General features: G+C 44.5%; 1 protein-coding gene across 1 annotated transcript; it reads right to left on the reverse strand.

Moving 5' to 3' along the window:
* Positions 1-6,364: 6,364 nt before the first annotated feature.
* Positions 6,365-18,998, reverse strand: LOC135506023 (transmembrane protein 200A-like). The gene is made up of 2 exons (XM_064925364.1): positions 18,370-18,998; positions 6,365-8,767 (listed from the first exon to the last, which is right to left on the reverse strand). Exon 2 carries the CDS (start codon positions 8,745-8,747, stop codon positions 7,248-7,250), a length of 1,500 nt encoding a protein of 499 aa, XP_064781436.1. The 5' UTR covers positions 8,748-8,767; positions 18,370-18,998; the 3' UTR covers positions 6,365-7,247.
* Between the last annotated feature and the right edge of the window lie 226 nt (positions 18,999-19,224).

Consider the following 19,224-nt stretch of genomic DNA (forward strand, 5'->3'; position numbering starts at 1 on the left):
AGATCCTGCAGGGAGCCAGGTTTTTCACCAAATTGGACCTTCGTAACGCCTACCATCTCGTGCGCATCAGGGAAGTGGAAGAAGTTTAACACTCCGTTAGGGCACTTTGAATACCGGGTTCTTCCAAACGCTCCAGCTGTCTTTCAGGCGTCCTGAGAGACATGCTGAACATTTTTGTTTTCGTTTACATGGACGATATCCTGATTTTTTTCTCCGTCTCTCTCGATTCATGTTCAGCACGTGCGCGTCCTCCAGCGCCTTTTGGAGAACTGTCTTTATGTGAAGGCTGAGAAGTGCATTTTTCATGCCGCCTCTGTCCCTTTTCTCGGTTCCGTTATTTCCGCTGAGGGCATTAAGATGGATCCCGCTAAGGTCCAGGCTGTCATTGATTGGCCCGTTCCTAAGTCAATCGAGCTGCAGCGCTTTCTGGGCTTCGCTAATTTCTATCGTCGTTTCATCCGTAATTTCGGTCAGGTGGCAGCTCCCCTCACAGCCCTTACTTCTGTTAAGACGTGCTTTAAGTGGTCCGTTTCCGCCCAGGGAGCTTTTGATCTTCTTAAGAATCGTTTTACATCCGCTCCTATTCTTGTTACACCTGACATCTCTAGCCAGTTTGTTGTTGAGGTTGACGCGTCAGAGGTGGGCGTGGGAGCCATTCTTTCTCAGCGCTCTCTCTCTGACGGCAAGGTCCATCCTTGCGCGTTTTTCTCTCATCGCTTATCGCCGTCAGAACGTAACTATGATGTTGGTAATCGCGAACTGCTCGCCATCCGCTTAGCCCTAGGCGAATGGCGACAGTGGTTGGAGGGGCGGTTCCTTTTGTCGTTTGGACTGACCATAGGAACCTTGAGTACATCCGTTCAGCCAAACGACTTAATGCGCGTCAGGCTCGTTGGGCTCTGTTTTTCGCTCGTTTCGAGTTTGTTATTTCTTATCGTCCGGGCTCAAAAAACACCAAGCCTGATGCTTTATCTCGTCTCTTCAGTTCTTCTGAGGTCTCCACCGAAGGGGATTCTCCCTGACGGGCGTGTTGTCGGGTTGACTGTCTGGGAATTGAGAGGCAGGTAAAGCAAGCACTTGCTCACACTCCGTGCGAGCTTGTCCTAGGAACCTTCTGTTCGTTCCCGTTCCTACTCGTCCGGCCGTTCTTCAGTGGGCCCACTCTGCCAGCCGGCCACATCCATTCGCCAGCGTTTCTGGTGGCCCACTCGGGAACATCGATTTGTCGCCGCTTGTTCGGTCTGCGCGCAGACTAAATCTGGGAACTCTCCTCCTGCCGGCCGTCTCAGACCGCTTCCCATTCCCTCTCGACCGTGGTCTCACATCGCTTTAGATTTTATCACCGGACTGCCTTCATCAGCGGGGAAGACAGTTATTCTTACGGTTGTCGATAGATTCTCTAAGGCGGCTCATTTCATCGATAAGCTCCCTTCTGCTAAGGAGACGGCTCAGATCATTATCGAGAATGGACATGGCCTTCCGTCTGACGTCGTTTGCAGTTCACGTCTCAATTTTGGAGGGAGTTTTGCCGTTTGATTGGGGCTTCCGTCATGCTTTCATCCCCAGTCTAACGGTCAAGCCGAACGGGCCAATCAGACTGTTGGTCGCATTTACGCAGTCTTTCTTTTCGTAACCCTGCGTCTTGGTCAGAACAGCTCCCCTGGGCAGAGTACGCCCACAACTCGCTTCCCTCGTCTGCTACCGGTCTATCCCCTTTTCAGTGTAGCCTCGGGTACCAGCCTCCGCTGTTCTCATCTCAGCTCGCCGAGTCCTGCGTCCCTCCGCTCAGGCTTTTGTCCAGCGTTGCGAGCGCACCTGGAAGGGGTCAGGTCGGCACTTTGCCGTAATAGGGCGCAGACTGTGAGGGCCGCTAATAAGCGTAGGACCAAGAGTCCTAGATATTGTTGCGGTCAGAGAGTATGGCTCTCCACTCAGAACCTTCCCCTTAAGACAGCTTCTCGCAAGTTGGCCCCGCGGTTCATTGGTCCGTTCCGTATTTCCCAGGTCATTAATCCTGTCGCAGTGCGACTTCTTCTCCCGCGCTATCTTCGTCGCGTTCACCCGGTCTTCCATGTCTCCTGTGTTACACGCCCCCGCTCGTCCCTCCCCCCATCCTTGTCGAGGGCGCACCCATCTACAGGGTTCGTAAGATTTTGGACATGCGCCCTCGGGGCGTGGTCATCAGTACCTAGTGGATTGGGAGGGGTACGGTCCTGAGGAGAGGAGTTGGGTTCCCTCTCGGGACGTGCTGGACCGTTCGCTGATCGATGATTTCCTCCGTTGCCGCCAGGTTTCTCCTCGAGTGCGCCAGGAGGCGCTCGGTGAGTGGGGGGGGGTACTGTCATGTCTTGTTATGTCTGTTCCTGTCCTTTCTCTTCACTCTCTCTCTCTGCTGGTCTTTTTAGGTTACCTTCTCTGTCTCTCATTCTTCAGCTGTTCTACATCTCCTCTAACTAGCTCATTCACTCTTTCACACCTGTTCTCTCTTCCCCCTCTGATTAGGTCTCTATTTCTTTCTCTGTTCCTGCTACTTTCAGTGTCTGATTCTTGTTTGTGTTTTTTGATGCCAGAAGCAAGCTGTCGTCTCGTTTGCTTCCACCTTGTCCTGTCCTGTCGGAGTCTGCCTGGCAGGTGCATCCTGCACTATACTAACGTTCTTTTTGTTCCGCTGACAACGTTGGAAGAGGATTTATGCCATTCCTGTTTTTCATTAAAGAACTCTGTTTTCTGTTAAAACCGCTTTTGGGTCTTCACTCAAGTTCATAACACTGAGGTTGGAGTCATTAAAACTTGTTTTTCAAACAATTCCTTGTTAACACACTAGAGTTTAGGCAAGTCATTTAGGACATCTACTTTGTGCATGACACAAGTACTTTTTCCAACAATTGTTTACAGACAGATTATTTCACTTACAATTCACTGTATCACAATTCCAGTGGGTCAGAAGTTGGCTGTGCCTTTAAACAGCTTGTAAAATTCACGAAAATTATGTCATGGCTTTAGAAGCTTCTGATAGGCTAATTGACATAATTTGAGTCAATTGGAGGTGTACCTGTGGATGTATTTCAAGGCCTACCTTCAAACTCAGTGCCTCTTTGCTTGACGTTATGGGAACATAAAAAGAAATCAGCCAAGACCTCAGAAATAAAATTGTAGACCTCCACAAGTCTGGTTCATCCTTAGGAGCAATTTCGAAATGCCTGAAGGTATACAAAAGTATCTTTATCCACAGTAAAACAAGTCCTATATCGACATAACCTGAAAGCCCGCTCAGCATGGAAGAAGCCACTACTCAAAATTGCATAAAAAAGCCAGACTATGGTTTGCAACTGCACATGGGGACGAAGATCGTACTTTTTGGAGAAATGTCGTCTGTTCTGATGAAACGAAAATAGAACTGTTTGGCCATAATGACCATCGTTATGTTTGGAGGAAAAAGGGGGATGCTTGCAAGCCGAAGAACACCATCCCAACCGTGAAGCACGGGGGTGGCAGCATGTTGAGGGGGGTGCTTTGCTGCAGGAGGGACTGGTGCACTACTCAAAATAGGTGGCATCATGAGGGAGAAGAATTATGTGGATATATTGAAGCAACATCTCAAGACATCAGTCAGGAAGTTAAAGCTTGTTCGTAAATGGGTCTTCCAAATGGACAATGACCCCAAGCATGCTTCCAAAGTTGTGGCAAAATGGCTTAAGGACAACAAAGCCAACGTATTGGAGTGGCCATCACAAAGCCCTGACCTCAATCCCATAGAAAATGTTGTGTGCAGAACTGAAAAAGCGTGTGGAAGCAAGCAGGCCTACAAACCTGACTCAGTTACACCAGCTCTGTCAGGAGGAATGGGCCAAAATTCACCCAACTTATTATGGGAAGCTTGTGGAAGGCTACCCAAAATGTTTATCCAAGTTAAACAATTTAAAGGCAATGCTACCAAATACTAATTGAATGTTTGTAAACTTCTGACCCACTGGGAATGTAATGAAAGTAACAAAAGCTGAAATAAATCATTCTCTCTATTATTCTGAATTTTCACATTTCTTAAAATAAAGTGGTGATTCTAACTGACCAAAGACATGGAATTATTACTCGGATAAAATGTCAGGAATTGTGAAAAACTGAGTTTTTGGCTATGGTGTATGGTGTTTGGCTATGGTGTATGTAAACTTCCAACTTCAATTGTACGTGGAAAATCTGCATTGACCCTTCTTGCACTAATTTATTTTGACTCATCCTATACTCTGCTCTTACTATTTATTGTATATCCTGTTGCCTAGTCACTTTATCCCTACCTACAGTGCATTCAGAAAGGATTCAGTATTTGACTTTTTCCACATTTTGTTACGTTACAGCTTTTTCCTCAAATTGAACACAATGGCCTCCATCATTCTTAAATGGAAGAAATTTAGAACCACCTAGTGTAACAAATTTCCTCTTCGTCTGAGGAAGAGTAAGAAGGATCGGACCAATATGCAGCGTGGTAAGTGTTCGTCATATTTTAATTGAAAAACTGAACACTACACAAAATAACAACGAAGAGAAAACGAAACATGCCAGGTGAACAGACACTAAACAGAAATTAAACACCCACAACCAAAATGGGGAAAACAGGCTACCTAAGTATGATTCTCATTCAGGGACAACGAACGACACCTGCCTCTGATTGAGAACCATACAAGGCCAAACACATATAGATATAACAACATGGAAAAAAGAACATAGACTACCCACCCCAACTCACGCCCTGACCAACCTAACACAAAGACATAAAAAAGAAACTAAGGTCAGAATGTGACACCTAGACTGTTCTAGAGCTGGCTGCCCGGCTAAGCTAAGCAATTGGGGGAGAAGGGCCTTGGTCAGGGAGGTGACCAAGAACCCAATGATCACTCTGACAGAGCTCTAGGGTTCCTCTGTGGCGATGGGAGAACCTTCCAGATGGACAATCATCTCTGCAGCACCTACGGGGAAGCATGGTGGTGGCAGCATCATGCTGTGGGGATGTTTTTCAGCGGCAGGGTCTGGGAGACTAGTCAGGATCAAGGGAAGGATGAATGGAGCAAAGTACAGAGAGATCCTTGAGGAAAATCTATTCCAGAGTGCTCAGGACCTCAGTCTGGGGCGAAGGTTCACCTTCCAACAGGAGAACGACCCTAACCACACAGCCAAGACAACACAGGAGTGGCTTTGGGGCAAGTCACAGAATGTCCTTGAGTGGCCCAGCCGGAGGCCAGACTTGAACCCGATCGAACATCTCTGTAGAGACCTGAAAATAGCTGTGCAGCGACACTCCCCATTCAACCTGACAGATATTCTCAGGGTCTGCAGAGAAGAATGGGAGAAACTCCCCAAATCCAGGTTTGCCAAGATTGTAGATTAAGCAAGGAACTTCTATAAAAATAGACTAAATCAAAACAAAAGCTACTCTTTATTACTTTGCAAGTATGAATATTTACTACTTAAGAATATCAGAGGATTGATTAGTCAGTGCTTCATCCATATGATAATACCTTATTGTTTGTAAGTGGTTTGTGGGAAGATGAAACTTTATGAATAATCAGGCTCAGAGATCAATAACGGACCAAATCGGCAAGCAGAGGCTGTATTGTTGAAGACTATGAGAGACTAATTGGACTTGTTTAAAAAAAAACAGAACTACCTTTTATAGATACACGAAAAGGGCAGTAAGCTGAACAAAATGAATTCTCATAAAAGAAAGAACATGATCAAAGGAAATCCAATGTCTTTCAAAATGCAGTAGATAAATAATTTATTTTTGTATATTTATTTGATTAGGATCTCTAGTATCTGACGCCAATGGGGACAGCTAGACTTAATTCATTTCAGCGAATAGAGAACATCAAAAATATTGATCAGGTCCTGACCATTCATATAGCACAGTTTCTGCTCTTCATGTTGACAATATGCAATCCTTGTTTAAATATCATGCTTCCTGGAAGTCACATATGTCTTGGTTGATTCCCCCTCCAGATGGAACCCTCTTATGAGTCTCCTCTCTATTCTGGCAGCTCCCAGCTTGGTACTCCCAGAGCTCCTATTGTTCAATATGGGAATGCTATTCACTTTCTTGATTAAGAGAGGATAGTTTCCCTTCTCAACAGACTCAAAGTTTGTGGGTTGAGAAGGAATATTTTTGAAGAATTTCATTGACCTTGAGAATTCAATGGACATCAGAATTACAGACGGGAACTGAGTTACTCTGTACTGTTCGACGCAGACTTTGTGCAATTATGTTTGTGTTTAAAATGCATGTACTAAGGCCAGGTGACATACCTTTCTGTGAATACATAGCGGATTTTCATAAGGCTGGCGAGAAAAAGTATAGGCTTTCATAAAAGACACATGTTACTCACTGAAAAGCTTCATTTTATTCTGAGAAATGGGTAAACTGTACATCTTCAGGTGAACTCGTTTCTTCAAAAAAAAATAGCAGTGTTTGTAGAGAACATTACATTATTAAAAGCTCCATAGCAAAATATCTAGCCAACTCTGGTACATACACTGACCAGTTTAAACAAACAAAACTGCCTGTTGCAACAATGCAAAGATGAGAAAAACAAACCACAGTTTAGTCGTATTGATTTCTGTATTTTCAAGTTCACCTTGAACCTAATTTCAACATTTTGTTCAAATTGATTTTCGCTGCAGTAATCTCACCATGTGTGACACAGCCTCTCTTTCTTTAGACTCATTGCAAACAGACGGACTACCTGAGCGCGTCATCCCAAAACAACATGTAATCACACTTACAATTAACTATTCAACACTGACAGTGAACAGCTTGAATTGTGATTTGTATTGCAGAATGATCGTGTCACACAAAGAAACACCATTGTTAGAATTAGGTCCAAGTAGCGGACCATTTAAAGTCTGGTCTCAGATCTGTTTGTGCTGTCTTGCCAACTCCTACAGATGTCGAATCTTAATTTGATCACTCTTTTGTTGCTGATAATTTTTCTGCCTTGCAGGAAATGCAAACTTGTAGTATATTCAAGGTTTAAAAGGCTTCTAAAGTTAGCAATGTCCACTTTAAAATGTCAGACTTGATTTGCCCCACTGAAAAATGTATCAACCCCTACAAAAAATGTACATTAATTATAATGCACATTTCCTGGTACTGCAATAATATTTCCTGCTGTAACTAACTGGCTCAAATTAAGATCCTACATCTGAATGGTCTTTTTTGCAAGACAGTACAAACTTCAGGGACCAGGCTCTTTAAGAGTTTAAAACCTGGTCTCCGAGCTCCCTCGTTTCATAGTGTTGCTCATGAACTGCTCATCATGTTCAAAGCTGAGGTTATTGTGAGACCTGGAGATCATGAGCAGTTTCTCTTTCTTGGTGTAATCCTGCTTGACTGCTACCTGGGGCAGCTGCAGTCTGTCCATAGGATCCTCCTTGTTCTCCAGCTTCATGTAGCCTTTACTGTTGCTGCGGTCCAGTCGGGGCCAGCTGGGATGTTTCCTCTGCTCTGGCTTCACTGTCAGGGTGGTGGGCCTTCGATCCAGGTCCAGAGACTTGGAGTGAGAAGACAGCATGTGGAGGGAGTTGTTGGAGCCAAATTCCTTCCGGGCCGCCCCAGGGGACAGGTAGCTCCCACTGGCAGAACCTGGGGACAGAGAGCTACGAGAGGACACGGTGTGAGACTCTGTGGCCGAATTGCTCCTGAGGAGCATGATACCAGGGGGTTTGTAGGCTTTGGCGATGTCCGCCGGGACAGGTACAGCCAGGGAAAGGGACTGCATAGAGGGCGGTCTGGACCTAACCCTCATGTGCTCCAGGTCCTCTGTAATGTTGTCCATGTCAGGCTCGTCAATCACACAGTTGTTGAGCTTAATGACAGGCAGGGTAAAAGCGCTGATGGAGGATGAGACGATTGACCTGGTCTGGCATCTCTTGGGCAAGTTGCTCTTCTCATGGCGACTGCCTTCATGCTGCAAGCCAAAGATGGAGCCAGAGCGCTCTCGGCAGAACGAAGGCACGAGTCCATGTCCCCCTTTGGCCTCGTTGAGAAGACCCTCCTCGTCCTCCGTAGAGCTGGTCCTGCATGACACTCTCACGTTGTTCCCCACACTGGGGAACCCTAGCAGGGTGTTAGCAGCTAGTTTGGAGGCACACTGGTTCTCATAGGTCCTGACCTCATGCTCCCCATAGGGGCCTGAGTAGGCCCCGTTCATGTACTTGTGCTCTTTGATCCGCAGGCTGTGGATGTCGATGACGGTGGAGTACATGTCTCTCATGTGGATCACCTTGGTCTCCCGGTCCCTGTTTTCATGCAGGATGGCATTGGCACAGATGAAGATGAAGATACCAATACCCATGGTGAACGGCCCCAGCATCTTCATCTTCTCAGAGTGCAGGTGCTGCTCAAAAAACTGGATCAGCTTACCGCCCTGCTCCCGGATCACCCTAGTGCCGTTGGTGGATAGCTTGGTGTTGGCCGCTACAAGGGCATCTGTGTGTGGCCAGTAGCCCAGCACGGCCATGGCAACGCCCACCATCAGGATCAACACACCCAGGATGAGGAAGAACCCAGAGGCAGAGTAGAGGCGGATTTTCCCCCTGACCACCACCACATCGGCCCGTGTTTTACGCTTGGCCTTCCTCTTCTCCTGGATCTCTCCTGGGGCTGGGGACTGGATGGAAAGGTGGTGCTGGGAGCGGGCAGAGTCCTGCCTCTTCAGCGCAGCAAGATGGCCTGTGATCACTCCCCCAGCTGAAATCATCACTACAGCTGTCTATGGCCCTGTAAAGACAAACAAACAGAGAGGGGGAGTGAGAGGCATCTGGTATGTTTACGGGATGTATGTTATCTGATTGCTGGCACTGTCTTCCTGGTAATCCCACAGTGAGAAGCAGAGCACCATTGACCTTGGGGTGGCTCCATCAAGCTGGGAACAGCATCTGAGGTTAACTGCTCTCATGCTTGCTTTGGTAATTACGACTGATGACAATTATGTTTTAATATTTGTTCTAGTCACAGCTCATAGGAAACAATTCATTTGGAAATCTGGTGTTAAATCCTCTTTGTATTTCCTCTCTAAAAACTAAGGTGCGTATTTTTGGAAGCCAAATGATAGAAATGGCTAAATGCATTATGTTTGTGAGCAGAAGACTCCAGAGTTAACTGTAATACAGCACTGCCTTTTCTGTTCCAGCTGTGTGGGTCTCTGTCACTCTGCTCTCACTCACTTACTCACTCACTCACTCCCTCACACACACAAACACACACTCAGTCCCATTTACGCCATCTAAACTCAACAAAAAAAGAACCGTCACTTTTTCAGGACCTGGTCTTTCAAAGATAATTTGTAAAAATCCAAATAACTTCACAGATCTTCATTGTAAAGGGTTTAAATACCATTTACCATGCTTGTTCAATGAACCATAAACAATTAATGAACATGCACCTGTGGAACGGTCATTAAGACACTAACAGCTTACAGACAGTAGGCAATTAAGGTCACAATTATGAACACTTAGGACACTAAAGAGGCTTTTCTACTGACTCTGAAAAACATCAAAAGAAAGATGCCCAGGGTCACTGCTCATCTGCGTGAATATGCCTTAGGCATGCTGCAAGGAGGCATGAGGACTACAGATGTGGCCAGGGCAATAAATTGCCATGTCTGTACTGTGAGACGCCTAAGACAGTGCTGCAGGGAGACAGGATGGACAGCTGATCGTCCTCTCAGTTGCAGACAATGTGTAACACCTGCACAGGATCGGTACATCCGAACATCACACCTGCAGGACAGGTACAGGATGGCAACAACTGCCCGAGTTACACCAGGAATGCACAATCCCTCCATCAGTGCTTAGACTGTCCCGCAATAGGCTGAGAGAGGCTGGACTGAGGGCATGTAGGCCTGTTGTATAAGGCAGGTTCTCACCAGACATCACCTGCAACAACATTGCCTATGGGCACAAATCCACCGTTGCTGGACCAGACAGGAGCGACAAAAAGTGCTTTTCACTGCCATGTCGTGGTTTTGTCTCACCAGGTGTGATGGTCGGATTTGCATTTATCATCGAAGGAATGAGCATTACAACAAGGCCTGTACTCTGGAGCAGGATCGATTTGGAGGTGGAGGGTCCGTCATGATCTGGGGCCGTGTGTCACAGCATCATCGGACTGAGCTTGTCATTGCAGGCAATCTCAACGCTGTGCGTTACAGGGAAGGCATCCTCCTCCCTCATGTGGTACCCTTCCTGCAGGCTCATCCTGACATGACCCTCCAGCATGACAATGCCACCAGCCATACTGCTTGTTCTGTGTGTGATTTCCTGCAAGACAGTAATGTCAGTGTTCTGCCATGTCCAGCGAAGAACCCAGATCTCAATCCCATTGAACATGTCTGGGACTTGTTGGATCGGAGGGTCAGGGCTAGGGCCATTCCCCCCAGAAATGTCCAAGGACTTGCAGGTGCCTTGGTGGAAGAGTGGGGTAACATCTCACAGCAAGAACTGGCAAATCTGGTGCAGTCCATGAGGAGGAGATGCACTGCAGTACCTAATGCAGCTAGTGGCCACACCAGAAACTGACTTACTTTAGATTTTGACGGCACCCCCCATTGTTCAGGGACACATTATTCCATTTCTGTTAGACACGTCTGTGGAACTTGTTCAGCTTATGTCTCAGTTGTTAAATCTTATGTTCATCCAAATATTTACAAACGTTAAGTTTGCTGAAAATAAACACAGTTGACAGTGAGAAGACATTTATTTGTTATCTCAAGAGGATCTAATTTCATAAAAGGGGTTTTAAAACTAAGATGCTGTTACTTAGTCCTTATGAAGAGATCTTCAATTAAAGACTGTAGAATTGATTGACAGTCTTAATGGAGATGACTCAGAAGTGGTCTTTACCTATTTTACAGTAAAATCCATCCTCAGCACGCACAAGCAGCACTGGTCAGTATTCTGGTCAGCCGTACATTCATGGGTGGTCTGACTGCCATACACTCTCATATTTCATTTGCCAATGGAGCACCATACCTTAAGAGAAATATGTTATATTCCAGAAGGGTACTCTTGTGAAATAAAAAAACTTGTCGGCGCCATCTCCGGCACCGACAGAGATGGCCGCCTTGCTTCGCGTTCCTAGGAAACTATGCAGTTTTTTGTTTTTTTTACGTGTTATTTCTTACATTGGTACACCAGGTCATCTTAGGTTTCATTATATAAAGTCGAGAAGAACTACTGAATATAAGAGCAGCGTCAACTCACCATCAGTAAGACCAAGAATATGACTTTCGCGAAGCGGATCCTGTGTTCTGCCTTTCACCCAGGACAACGGAATGGATCCCAGCCGGCGACCCAAAAAAACGACTTCGTAAAAGGGGGAAACGAAGTGGTCTTCTGGTCAGGCTCCGGAGACGGGCACATCGCGCGCCACTCCTTAGCATTCTACTCGCCAATGTCCTGTCTCTTGACAACAAGGTTGATGAAATCCGAGCAAGGGTAGCATTCCAGAGGGACATCAGAGACTGTAACGTTCTTTGCTTCACGGAAAAATGGCTCACTGGAGAGACGCTATCGGAGTCGGTGCAGCCAGCTGGTTTCTCCACGCATCGCGCCGACAGAAACAAACATCTTTCTGGTAAGAAGAGGGGCGGGGGCGTATGCTTCATGGTTAACGAGATGTGGTGTGGTCACAACAACATACAGGAACTCAAGTCCTTCTGTTCACCTGATTTAGAATTCCTCACAATCAAATGTCGACCACATTATCTACCAAGGGAATTCTCTTCGATTATAATCACAGCCGTATATATTCCTCCCCAAGCAGACACATCGATGGCTCTGAACAAACTTTATTTGACTCTTTGCAAACTGGAATCAATATATCCTGAGGCTGCATTCATTGTAGCTGGGGATTTCAACAAGGCTAATCTGAAAACAAGACTCCCTAAATTGTATCAGCATATCAATTGCGCAACCAGGGCAGGAAAAACCTTGGATCATTGCTATTCTAACTTCCGCGATGCATATAAGGCCCTGCCCCACTCTCCTTTCGGAAAAGCTGACCACGACTCCATTTTGTTGATCCCTGCCTACAGACAGAAACTAAAACAAGAAGCTCCTGCGCTGAGGTCTGTTCAACGCTGGTCCGACCAATCTGATTCCACACTCCAAGACTGCTTCCATCACGTGGACTGGGATATGTTTCGTATTGCATCAAAGAACAACATTGACGAATACGCTGATTCGGTGAGCGAGTTCATTAGAACGTGCATTGAAGATGTCGTTCCCATTGCAACGATTAAAACATTCCCAAACCAGAAACCGTGGATTGATGGCAGCATTCGCGTGAAACTGAAAGCGCGAACCACTGCTTTTAATCAGGGCAAGGTGACCGGAAACATGACCGAATACAAACAGTTTAGCTATTCCCTCTGCAAGGCAATCAAACAAGCTAAGCGTCAGTATAGAGACAAAGTAGAATCTCAATTCAACGGCTCAGACACAAGAGGTATGTGGCAGGGTCTACAGTCAATCACGGATTACAAAAAGAAAACCAGCCCGTCACGGACCAGGATGTCTTGCTCCCAGGCAGACTAAATCACTTTTTTGCCCGCTTTGAGGACAATACAGTGCCACTGACACGGCCCGCATCCAAAACATCCGGACTCTCCTTCACTGCAGCCGACGTGAGGAAAACATTTAAACGTGTTAACCCTCGCAAGGCTGCAGGCCCAGACGGCATCCCCAGCCGCGTCCTCAGAGCATGCGCAGACCAGCTGGCTGGTGTGTTTATGGACATATTCAATCAATCCCTATCCCAGTCTGTTGTTCCCACATGCTTCAAGAGGGCCACCATTGTTCCTGTTCCCAAGAAAGCTAAGGTAACTGAGCTAAATGACTACCGCCCCGTAGCACTCACTTCCGTCATCATGAAGTGCTTTGAGAGACTAGTCAAGGACCATATCACCTCCACCCTAGACCCACTCCAATTTGCTTACCGCACAAATAGGTCCACAGACGATGCAATCTCAACCACACTGCACACTGCCCTAACCCATCTGGACAAGAGGAATACCTACGTGAGAATGCTGTTCATCGATGACAGCTCGGCATTTAACACCATAGTGCCCTCCAAGCTTGTCTCAACCCCGCCCTGTGCAACTGGGTACTGGACTTCCTGACGGGCCGCCCCCAGGTGGTGAGGGTAGGCAACAACATCTCCACCCCGCTGATCCTCAAAACTGGGGACCCACAAGGGTGCGTTCAGAGCCCTCTCCTGTACTCCCTGTTCACCCACGACTGTGTGGCCACACACGCCTCCAACTCAATCATCAAGTTTGTGGATGACACAACAGTGGTAGGCTTGATTACCAACAACGACGAGACGGCCTACAGGGAGGAGGTGAGGGCCCTTGGAGTGTGGTGTCAGGAAAATAACCTCACACTCAACGTCAACAAAACTAAGGAGATGTTTGTGGACTTCAGGAAACAGCAGAGGGAGCACCCCCCTATCCACATCGATGGAACAGTAGTGGAGAGGGTAGTAAGTTTTAAGTTCCTCGGCGTACACATCACAGACAAACTGAATTTGTCCACCCACACAGACAGCATCGTGAAGAAGGCGCAGCAGCGCCTCTTCAACCTCAGGAGGCTGAAGAAATTCGGCTTGTCACCAAAAGCACTCACAAACTTCTACAGATGCACAATCAAGAGCATCCTGTCAGGCTGTATCACCGCCTGGTACGGCAACTGCTCCGCACACAACCGTAAGGCTCTCCAGAGGGTAGTGAGGTCTGCACAACACATCACCGGGGGCAAACTACCTGCCCTCCAGGACACCTATACCACCCGATGTCACAGGAAGGCCATAAAGATCATCAAGGACAACAACCACCCGAGCCACTGCATGTTCATCCCGCTATCATCCAGAAGACGAGGTCAGTACAGGTGCATCAAAGCTGGGACCGAGAGACTGAAAAACAGCCTCTATCTCAAGGCCATCAGACTGTTAAACAGCCACCACTAACATTGAGTCGCTGCTGCCAACACACTGACTCAACTCCAGCCACTTTAATAATGGGAATTGATGGGAAATTATGTAAAATATATCACTAGCCACTTTAAACAATGCTACCTAATATAATGTTTACATACCCTACATTATTCATCTCATATGTATACGTATATACTGTACTCTATATCATCTACTGCATCTTTATGTAATACATGTATCACTAGCCACTTTAACTATGCCACTTTGTTTACATACTCATCTCATATGTATATACTGTACTCAATACCATCTACTGTATCTTGCCTATGCCGCTCTGTACCATCACTCATTCATATATCTTTATGTACATATTCTTTATCCCCTTACACTTGTGTCTATAAGGTAGTAGTTTTGGAATTGTTAGCTAGATTACGTGTTGGTTATTACTGCATTGTCGGAACTAGAAGCACAAGCATTTCGCTACACTCGCATTAACATCATGTAACCATGTGTATGTGACAAATAAAAATTTGATTTGATTTGAACCAGGTAGGCCAGTTGAGAATGAGTTCGCATTTACAACTGCAACCTGGTCAAGACAAAGCAAAGCGACAGAGTTACACATGGGATAAGCAAACGTACAGTCAATAACACAATAGAAAATTCTATATACAGTGTGCAAATATAGTAAGATTAGGTAGGTAAGGCAATAAATAGGCCACAGTGAACTAATTATTTTAGCATTAACACTGGAGTGATTGATGTGCAAGTAGAGATACTGGGATCAAAAAGAGCAAAAATAAATAACATGGTGTCCAATAAAACACCTTAAATGTTCCAACAATCAAGCTGACGGCAGGAGATGTGTAGTAACATGGTGCTTTACCAACAGGTGTGTTGAGTGAATCATTAACAATCTCTGTCAGCACAAACAGGATGTACTGCAGTGTGGACAAGATGTCATGTTTACACACCATACTCAAAACACACCTAAGCAATTTTGACTAAACTATGAATATAAAATTGCTTAAGAGTTGTTCAAAGTTGGAAGAATCTTAATGAAAATGATTCACAGCTTAAATGGCTGCCAAATTTCCTTCCACAAATTGTTAATTAAGGGGGTGGAGACTTATCCATCTATAATATTCTTTCTGATTTTTCGTATTTGGAAAATGTTCTATAACTTTCTTTCACTTTGAAATGTGGAGTAGATCTGTGATGGGGAAAATATTGAGTTCAATCCCTTTTTAGATGAAATTTTAAGTCAGCAAAATGTTGGGGGAAAAAGTTCAAGGAGGTGTAGCCTTTCTATTGGCATTGTAGATGTAGGGCTGCTTGAAAGTATGTGAACCCCTTTTTTTTGTTTTAACCATGAAATCTTCATTTAATCAGAACCAGTCTTGTAGACAAAATCATGCATGTAGTAGAAAAACAAAATAAAAAAAGGTATTAGTGCAGGTGCAAAAAATAAGTGAACCCCAAGTCGCATTGTTTAAATCAAGTAGGTAAGTGGAATCAGGTGGGTAAATAATTGTGTACCAAATGAACCAATCAAAGGAGAGATAAAAACCTGGTCAGTTTGGTGTTACCCATCCAGGTCAACACAAAGCACACCATGTTGAGAGGAAATTAGATATCAGGATGAGGGTAGTGAGAACACATCAGTCTGGGAAAGGCTATAAAATCATCTAAAAAGGATTGAGCTCCATCAGTCCACTGTGAGGCAAATAATTTACAATTGGAGAGCATTTAACATGACAGCAACTCAGCCTGGAAGTGGACACTTTCCCAAAATATCCCCAAGAGCCACAAGAACAATAATAAATCTGGTAAAAGCCAGCCCACACATAAGATCTGGAGATTTGCAGACCTCCCTTGCTGCATCTCAGGTAACTGTGCATGCTTCAACAACAATAAGAAGAACACTGAATAGAAATGCCATTCATGTGAGGGTTACTAGGAAAAAGCATCTTCTGTCAAAAATAACCAAACTGCCCATCTTAACTTTGACAAAGACCACCTGGACAAATTTGAAGGTTTCTGGAAGTCCATTCTCTGGGCCGATGAGTCCAAAATTGACCTTTTTAGTCAATCAACACTGCTATGTTTGGCGAAAACACAACACTGCCTACCACCAAAATAACCTTATCGCAATAGTCAAGCATAGTGGTGGGAATGTCAAGATCTGGGGCTGCTTTTCCTCCTCTGGACCTGGATGACTCCACTTCATTAAGGGAACCATGAATTCTGAGGTAAACCAGGAGATTCTTGAACAGAACGTCAGGCCATCAGTCAAGGAGCTAAAGTTGGGCCGGAAATGGGTCTTCAAACAAGACAACGACCCAAAGTATTCAAGCACATCTACCAAAGAATGACTCAGGAGAAATAAGATTTGTGTTTTAGGTTGGCCAAGTTAAAGTCCTGACCTAAATCCAATCGAGATGGTGTCACAGGACCTGAAGCGGGCAGTTCATGCCAGACACCCCTCAATCCTCACTCAATTGGATGAGTTATGTAAGGAGGAGTGGGCAAAAATCCCTGAATCCCCGATTACTTGCTATAGGAGACGTTTACTCCAAGTTATCACTGCTAATGGAGGTGCCACAAGCTATTGACTGAAGTGGTTCACATTTTTTGCACACATCAAATCTGAGTTTCTGTTAAATAAACCACTTTTGTTAAATAAACACTGAAAATATATATTTTTGTTTCTGTCATTTACTTGGAATGTCTTTATTACAAATTGGGAATTAGATAAGGATTTTATGTTTATTTTAATATTTTATAGCAAAATAATGACCAGCCCTGTAGGGTTCACATACTTTCAAGCAGCACTGTATATCCAAGTACATACCTCAAGGCACTGCCTTATTAGCTTAAGGTCAATGCACATGATTGCATGGTGAAAATACTAGATGTCATAATATTCAGATCTAGAAAAGGGTATTATTCCCTTGCAGATGGAGAGGAGACTCCTGGGCGAATGCATGACAGTTGTATGACCTGCTCCTCTGACTGCAGCCCCGTACCCTGTACCCACCCCCAGCATTAGGTCTGTGAGCAGGTGTGGGTGGTGTAGCCTTTCGATGTTGGCTTATCTAAAGTTCTCTATTAAATACCAGGATGAGCAGGGGGTGGATGGTAGCAATAAAGAAGAGAGTGCAGTTCCTATCAACTTTCTTTTCTTATTTTTAACAATGTGTTTAGAACAGAGAACATTTCTTGAATGCCATGGCTTTTCTCTGTTTTTGAAAAACACAAACAGGAAATGAAATAAGAATATGATGCCCTGTGAGACTATCATAAGGATTAACATCAGTGGACATGAAAAGACATCGGGACCAGTGAAAGATAAGACTGAATAGATGAAAAACAGACTGGTGCTGTCAGTGAATATACATTTATGTTCAGTGCTGAGAACAAAATGTTGTCTTCCCAGATTGAAACAATGTGTCAAACCTGAGATAACCAAAATGAACATATTATCAAAAATTTTGGCAAAGGGTTTTTTGACTGCAGCCATGGCAGATGAGACCAGGAGTAGGACCTTGGTCAGGGTATTATTGGTGTGGTCGGGGGAGGGGTTGTTCCAGACACCGTGCATAATGTGTGAATAGAGGATACCATGGAATGTTGTGACACTTGGTTGTTCTAAGAGTGAGGAGAGAGCGAGAGCGAGCTGATATATCCTAAGTATGTAACAACCGTTACACTGCAGCCTACTTTCCTATGTCAACTACCATTACACTTATTGTGGTAAGAAACATGTTATGTATTACAAATCCTGTTGTATAGAGGTATGTTGCCAAGAAAACTCCACGATGATGATAGTCAAATGTGTCAGTAACTTCTAGACAGACGCGAGTGTGTGCGTGGGTGGGCGCTGTTATGGGACCGCTCGTTCCAGGAAAATGAATCATTTGCACAGTAATTCAATACACAATATTATAATCAATCATAACTACATGTGCGCGTGCAGGCTATGCTGCGATATATGTGAAATCTCAAAACACCAGACCAATGTAATATTTGCAGATATCTTCCCATTTTCATAAAAAACGCCTATAGCTCGAATAGGGCATAAATAGTAAACGGTTTAAAACAGCTATGAATAATATACTGTGGTAAAACGATGAGAAGGAATTTTGAATTCGCCAGTTGTATGATAGAAAATTTAAGTTGAGAAATCAAAGTGATGAGAATATATAAATTATATATGATACGAGCGCAATTGCTCCATGGTAATGCCCAGTCTATGGATTCGATTGAGAAAAGCATATGTTGGTTTAAATGAAGGTTGAAATAGAACCAAGCAAATCATCTTTACTTTATTAAAGAAGAGGCCATCTAGGCCAATTCACTATTCCTAAAAAAATAATGTTACTTACCTGTAAACGAGGGTGCTTCTTTGTAGCTAATGTTATTTGTCCATTACGCATAGGAAAATATAACATAAGCCATGTATCTCAACACTCATGTTTGACTTGCTATGTCTGTTTGTATTCCCATTACATTTATATTCGGATGCCGACACGAAAAATAATGCACTTCCAAAGAAACAAGCGTTCATTATTTCGCTCCATTTCCTAAACGCGCACCCGGACTGTTGGCCACACCGCTGTGTAAACTGTCCAAGCAGCCTGACGCGCGGAGAATGACTATTGTTTTGCTTGTAACCGTCTCAACTTGTTGTCACTGATGCCCGGTGATCCACATACAGTCGGCTCATAAACTTCAGTTTCATGTCCAGAATATAATCAAATATGTTTTCAGTTTAGCCTATTAACTTAAGAGTTGGCTTTGGCAGAAAATCTGCACAGAAACATGTTTTTAAATTTCTTATGAAGAACATGCTAGCATAAGTGTTCACATCTGGGGGAAAAGCACAGTCCTCTTCATAATCCTTTTGGAGTAGAACCAAGATGTATTATTATGTCCACTTTCTATTCCTCCGTGGAACGGTAGCTTGTAGATAAAGCTCTTCTGCAGCATCTTCAAGGATAGAGACGTTCCCTTCAACTCGGGAATAATGCATTACTGGGGATGGTAGACGAGGCAAGCTTTGTACTCCCACGTGATGCTTCACTATAAGTGATGCACAGTGAGACGACAAAAAAATAAACAAGATAAATCATATTTAACTCATTTATGCTTGGATAAGTCAATGCATCTGAATAGAATATTATCACAATAGTGTCAAATGCTTCCAATGCAAAGACAGTAATTGATGCAAATATTGAAAA

The sequence above is a fragment of the Oncorhynchus masou genome, chromosome 19, assembly GCF_036934945.1.
Source record: "Oncorhynchus masou masou isolate Uvic2021 chromosome 19, UVic_Omas_1.1, whole genome shotgun sequence".
NCBI classification, from domain to species: Eukaryota; Metazoa; Chordata; class Actinopteri; order Salmoniformes; family Salmonidae; genus Oncorhynchus; species Oncorhynchus masou.

What these genes read in the sequence shown, in the direction of transcription:
- LOC135506023 (XM_064925364.1), bottom strand. Translation starts at nt 8,747, where the DNA reads ATGATTTCAGCTGGGGGAGTGATCACAGGCCATCTTGCTGCGCTGAAG.